The sequence below is a fragment of the Saccostrea echinata genome, unplaced genomic scaffold (genome assembly GCF_033153115.1).
Source record: "Saccostrea echinata isolate AGI-Se365-2 ecotype Australia unplaced genomic scaffold, CSIRO_AGI_Sech_v1 ptg000001l, whole genome shotgun sequence".
Lineage (NCBI taxonomy): Eukaryota > Metazoa > Mollusca > Bivalvia > Ostreida > Ostreidae > Saccostrea > Saccostrea echinata.
The window spans coordinates 44,445,526-44,452,102 of record NW_026889750.1 but is presented as its reverse complement, the minus strand read 5'-3'; the positions used below and the strand labels follow the sequence as shown (position 1 = coordinate 44,452,102).

Below are 6,577 nucleotides of genomic sequence, written 5' to 3'. Positions count from 1 at the left end.
ATGAGGATTTTATTGATAACCATTCTCTTTTCCATTCAAACTGTGACTCCACAAACAAACCAAAATTTACAGACTTTGATTAGCGACCTTTTTGCTAATTACTCGTCCAAAGTCCGTCCCATGATCATCCAAAATCAACCGGTGAATCTTGATGTCAGTTTTTACTTAAGCAGCGTCAATGAGGTCAGCGAGGTCAAGGAGAAGCTGGTTACCACGGGATACCTTATGTTGTCATGGACAGATGAGCTGTTGAGATGGACTCCCTCGAACTACAACAACACTGACACCATCTTCATCCCACAGGTAACTTGTAGCACTGAAAAAAAATATCTACAAGTGATTAAATAAATTTGTGTTACTTAACACTATGAGTATCAATTAAGTTCTTAAAGATACAGACAATAACACTAAGCTAACTACACAACTCTCAAGTCTTGAGATGCTTTGTCAATTCAATAGATCCATTCACATAACGATGGAAAACAATCAACATTTGCTTGTATTATTTTGATATCATAGACAACTGCCTCCTTAAATAAGGAACTCCTAAATTTTCATATCGTGTGATTGGTCTTCAACAAATTTATTTTGTTAAAAATCATCCTGATTCTACATACAAGTACTCTGAAGTTTGTATTAAACGGATGCTTGAGTTCCTCATTGACAATATTTATGTATAGTTTCGGAGACCAGGTCTTCCAACAAACTGTTGGAATTGGGCACTAATTGTGCTTCTTTATTAGCTGACTGTATTGAGATTTTTATGATGCAGAATTTATTTAAAAAAAAAACTTCTACAGGAGAAGGAGAAAACTCTTATTGTGACCTTCAACTCAAGATTTAGATATATCGACAACGTTTTATCAATTACATTGTAACAATTCTTACTTTCATTCATCTATCGACTCAATATATCCAAGTGAACTCCAAAATGAAAGAGTCTGCCAATCTGTTTCATATTTGGATGTTTTATTGGATATAGACGATAATAGCTAACTTAGTAACTTAACTGTATGACAAATGAGATGACTTCAGCTTTTTAATCGTCAACTTCACTTATTTATGTAGCAATATTCCAATATCACTAGCATATGGTATTCATGTCTCCCAACTGATTCGATAGTCAGGTGAGCTATTCCCCGCTTCCGTAACCCGGTTTTCCGTAATCTTCTGGATTTTACTTTTGAACATAGAAAAATAATTAATAACTGTTATTTTTTATTTTATTTTATTTTATTTTATTTTATTTTATTTTATTTTATTTTTTTTTTTTTTTGGTAAAAAGCTGATGTTTACAGTGTCAATATGTGACGGTATAATAAAACAGTTAAAAGTACAACATTGAGGGAGCTAGCAAGATTCCAGTTCCCCTCGACCATGACTATTTTTGTCTTGTCTATTATGCCTGTTGAACTTTTTATTCAAGAGACTTATAGAAGCATTTGTTTAACTTGTAACTTTATTATAATTATGTTTAACAAATGAAATTCTAACAGGGTGTTCACTTTATCTTTCAATATGTTAATCATTTATCGCAGAACTTGTATGCAAGGATGACACAACAAATAAAAGGTTTAAAGTTTACTTGTGGCAATATGTTGGAAACAATACATGTAAGTTGAATATATGTCACAATTACACATTTGTTAAGTATTTACTGAAATATTCATATATGAGTTAGTCATATTAATAACATATTAAAAAGACATGTTGCTTGTTTGTTGCTTGTTTACACGTAAACATATATTTTAAACAAACATTTTGAACATGAATGAACGAGTCTTATGTAACTCGTTTTCTTTAAATAGCGAAGACACGTTTAAAATATGTGGAATGTTGGTTGCAATTTTAGACGTGTGATTAAAGGTGTGTATAATCTTCGAACTTTAATTCATTTCTTTGGCTATGGTTTGAATAAATGCATGCTAATTTTTTGTATACACAGTTGAGAAAAACACGTGTACAGATCAGCTGATTTTAAGAAATATCAACATACTTTAAGGATTATCTTTCATTGACCTAAGGGGATACATCTAGCATTCGCCTATTTAGATTTAATTCTCTATCTTAAATATCTCTCAATCGGATTGTCACATTAACGGACATTCACAGTCAAAACAAATCACAATCATGTACCCTTAATAAAATTAAATGAACTGTACAAATATTGATATATTGACAAATATTTCCGATTCCACCAATCTTCTCCGATGGATTGCGATTAATGCCTTTCAATGGACAAAAAAAAAAAAAAATCGCTGCAAGTCCTTTAAGGCTTATCAACGATATTTAATGCTACTTTTTAATTGAAGCATCGCGGGAATAATTATGGTTATGGAAAAGAAATAAGTGATGCGAGAATATTTATTGTTAGAATCAATTTTCTGCACTTGGGAAAATAGTTTTATGCTTTGTAAAAATATTGAAGCACGAGATCTCTCAAGGGACACTTAGGTTTGCTTCATATAAATGTAATATAAGATTGTCTGTATCTTATTAGAAATGCTTCTGGAATATCATCATTTAAAAGTCTTTTGAATTCTTATTTTTGTAAAAAAAAAATAAATAAATAAATAAATAAATAAATGAACTATTTCATATTGGAGTAAGAAAATACAATATAATACATTGTCAGTTAAGGAACAATGCAAGTAATTTGAAGGCAGACTTATATAGCCAATGTTTATCAGAAACACCAATGTGTGAACACTCTATTGATTCTGTTGAAGATGCTTACCATTCCTTTTTCGCTTGTTCAAAATATACATCTTATAGAAATATACTTTTTCAAACAATTCAAAATATTATTGACTGTAATCAGGTTTCTGACCTTGAATTATTATTATATGGTAGTCCTGATCATGGACTCAATACTAATATACAAATTTTTGAAGCAGTACATGCATATATAGCAGCAACAAAACGTTTTACTTGAACACTGTCATGTAAACGTATATAACTTTTTACAATTTTTCCAAACCGGTACTTCATTGTATTTTTCCCCTTCTTTTTCTTGCATTTTTTTTTAAAAAAATGTTTGTTTAATTAATGTTATGCAGTGTATTTACCTTGACCTTCCTGTAGGGAGAGGGCTAAAATAGGCTATGCCTGCTGCCTTATCCCATTCACTTTATGTGAATGAAATTATGTATAAATTTTTAAACATTTGTCGGGATGTAAAGTATCAAATTACCATAAAGCACCTCGGGCTTATGGGATTTGATCACATGCCCAACCAGTATCAAAGTTTAAAATGATACGTTATTTTTCAATTCCATGAAATATAGTTAAGAGGTAAGTGTATTTCGTTTTTTTTTTTTAAATAATTTAATATTCTGAAAGGTTGGAGCTGACATTTTGAATGTAAGCGTGTGATAAAAAAAAAACATGCATATTAAATATGAAACAATAATAAATATTCACATTCCATTTGTATTTTCCTGATAGAGTGTGCTAAAAGCTCATGGACAAGGAGGTCAAAAGGTTAAAATAGTGATTTTATTTTGACGTCACAAATGTTGAACGCCGTACAAGTGCAAGTGCGAAATGTTTACTTTAAATTTAAGATTTAAAAGATAAATAAAAGATGAATAAGACTATTGATATCCTCGTATCACCAACTTAGTTGTCTATAGCCTGCCTCTTTTTAGAAATTGATCGTACATGGAACGTACTCTTGCGTATCGAATAAACTGGGAAACCTAAACTCCATATGCAGGTAATAATGGTATATTGCTACACAAATGAGGGAAGTTGACAATAGAAAAGTTGAAGTTATCACATGTATCATAGAGTTTAGTTTGCCACCAGAGTCTTTCTCTAGTAAAATAATCAAATATGAAACAGATGTGACAGACTCTGTGTTGTCTTTTATTTCGAGTTCAGTGGGACATATCGAGTCAAAGTAGGAATGAAAATGAATATAAAACGACAAAATGTCGTCGATGTATCTAAATGTCGAATTGAAGGCCAGAGAAAGAGACTTCTTATCATGTAGAAGTTTTTGTATAAATTCTGCTTCATATGAATGCAAAAGTTTTGCTAATAACGGGGCAAATATGAATTTGTTTATAATTGGAAGACCTGGCGCCAGGATCATGAAACATCTTAAGCTTAAGCCAGAATCTATATATTCTTTTGAAATGATGTAGAAGCAAATCAGTCCAAAATGAAAATGCTTTTCAATAGTGCATCACCTAATTGCTTTTAAATGGAACTTTAGAGTTTCAGTTCATAATTTATAAATATTTCAGAGATGATTGAAATTTTTTAAGTCTAAGTTTGTTTCATGATCCCAGGGCCTGATCTCCAAATACTACATAAATATTGTCAAAGAGAAAGTCAAGCATATTTTTGATATTAACATCGGAGTACTTATGTGTACAATCAAAATGATTTTTAACAAAATGAGTTTGTAGATGACCAGTGATAAAGTACAAGCATGTAATTAACAGTTCCAGTTTTATTGAAGAACCAGTTATTTATGATGACAAAAATCCTTATCTCTAATTTAGTAGAGTTTAGTAGAGTACTCCTATTAATTTATTAGATTTTATATTTTGATGTTTACGGTGCTTATAAATATACTACAAAGATATACGTATACTTTAATTTCAATAAATCCTCACCTCCAAATTGATGTTTTTTGAAAGTATGTGACAGTAACTATTACTCTTGAGAGTCTGAAAATACCAAATCACTAAGTAGATACCTATACCTTTATTTAATTTGAAAAATTAGTTTATCTAAGGTCATATCAAGACATAATTTAAAATGTAAATGGTATTTGTAGAATGATATATGGAAGCCTGATCTTGTACTGAAGAATGGATTTAAGAAGTTCGAGGAGCTGGGAGGAAACTTTTACTACCTGTCAATCAATTACGTAGGGTCAGTTCTATGGTTGCCGTTCCATGTGTTTGAAAGTCGTTGTTCCATGGACATAACCCATTTCCCATTCGACACACAAAAATGTGATATCAAATTTATCACATGGAGTCATTATGCAGATCAAATAGAAATTACAAAATCAACAAATGGAATCCAGTTCTACGAATTCGAGGCAAATGGCGTTTGGGATATTATCGACACATCATCGAAGATCAAGAAAGAGATGAGCGAATCCGAAGTCACATTCACCATTAAATTACGTCGAAAGTCCCTTTATTATATATTGAATATTATTCTTCCCATCGTTTTCTTGGGTTATTTAAATATGCTAGTTTTTGTGATCCCAGTCGACGCAGGAGAAAAAATGTCATTTTGTGTGACCGTATTTTTGGCTTTTGCTGTTTTTCTTACCATTATTTCCACACTGTTGCCAACTACCTCAGATCACACTCCGAATTTAGCTATTTACCTAATCGTTCAATTAATATATGGAGTCATAGCCCTTATTATATCAGCTTTTCAGCTCCGCCTACATCATAGAGACAACGAAAACGAAATACCGTCATACTGGGTGAAGGCCGTCCGACTTCAAAGAAAACTGAGATGTAAACAATCCAGAACGACTGAAATCGTCGTTTTGGAATCAAAAGAGAAAGAAGTACTTGACAACATACAGCATAACAATGATGGCGCGGAAGTGACATGTGAATGGAAGCACGTGGCTTCTACAATAGATTTTTTCGCTTTCTGGTCTTTTCTTATCTCCAATATTGTGATTACTCTTGGCATGTTTTCAGCATCAGCTACGCAGTAACTTTGGTCAATCTGTAGTGGAAAAACCATACTTAGATTAGCTTAGACTTTCTATTATAACTGTCCAACAATGATGATATCATCCTTCTCCACTGTTCTCTATATCAGTTTTTCTTTTTGATGCATGAGCATTGTTATCTAGAATTACAATAATGTGTGTAATACTTTCAAAATTATATTTACAGATTTAATTTGATTTCAATAAAAACTTGGTAAACATGTATACCACAATCGAAAATATAATTCTATCTTCCAAGTTTTTGCAACAGTATATAATGGTTGTTGCCATGGTTATTAATATAGAAATTTCTGTAAAATACTTTCTAAATATTATTCCTCCTGTAATTTTAGAGCAGAAAAGAATACTACTATACTCATTACAGTTAAGAATGGGTATGGAAAATATAACATGTATGACACCTCCAAACACCACCGGACTAGTTGTTATCTTCACGGAAATAGCCCTCGGGCTAGTAACAATCATAGATATATAAGACGAGAATGAGTCAGCGGTCCCTCTCTTATCTCTGCTTATAAATTAATAAATTTTGCAAATAAACTCCGAAACGGATGCACCAGAGTTTTTACCTACTCCTCTAAGAATACACTAGATACAATATGATGTTCGTAAACTATATTTAGATTTCATTCGCATTGCAAGTATCGTACATTAAATTAAAAGTCTGCTGTTATTTTCTATAAACAGCCATGAAATAGCAAAAACGTGAGTAAGATGGAGTTTCCGGTTGGCGGATCTAAGTTTCTGGCAATTTTCAATGAAACTGACAACAAGCAATCGTTTATTTATTTCATAAAACGTCATCACTAAATTATTCAATCAAAACTTGATTTAATTGACATAAAAGAAATAAGT

The 6,577-nt window shown here is 31.6% G+C and overlaps 1 protein-coding gene across 1 annotated transcript; it reads left to right on the top strand.

Annotated features, from left to right (window-relative positions):
* On the top strand, positions 1-5,704 carry LOC133197745 (neuronal acetylcholine receptor subunit alpha-5-like). The gene is made up of 2 exons (XM_061333944.1): positions 1-303; positions 4,793-5,704. Exons 1-2 carry the CDS (start codon positions 1-3, stop codon positions 5,702-5,704), a joined length of 1,215 nt encoding a protein of 404 aa, XP_061189928.1.
* The last annotated feature ends 873 nt before the right edge of the window (positions 5,705-6,577 follow it).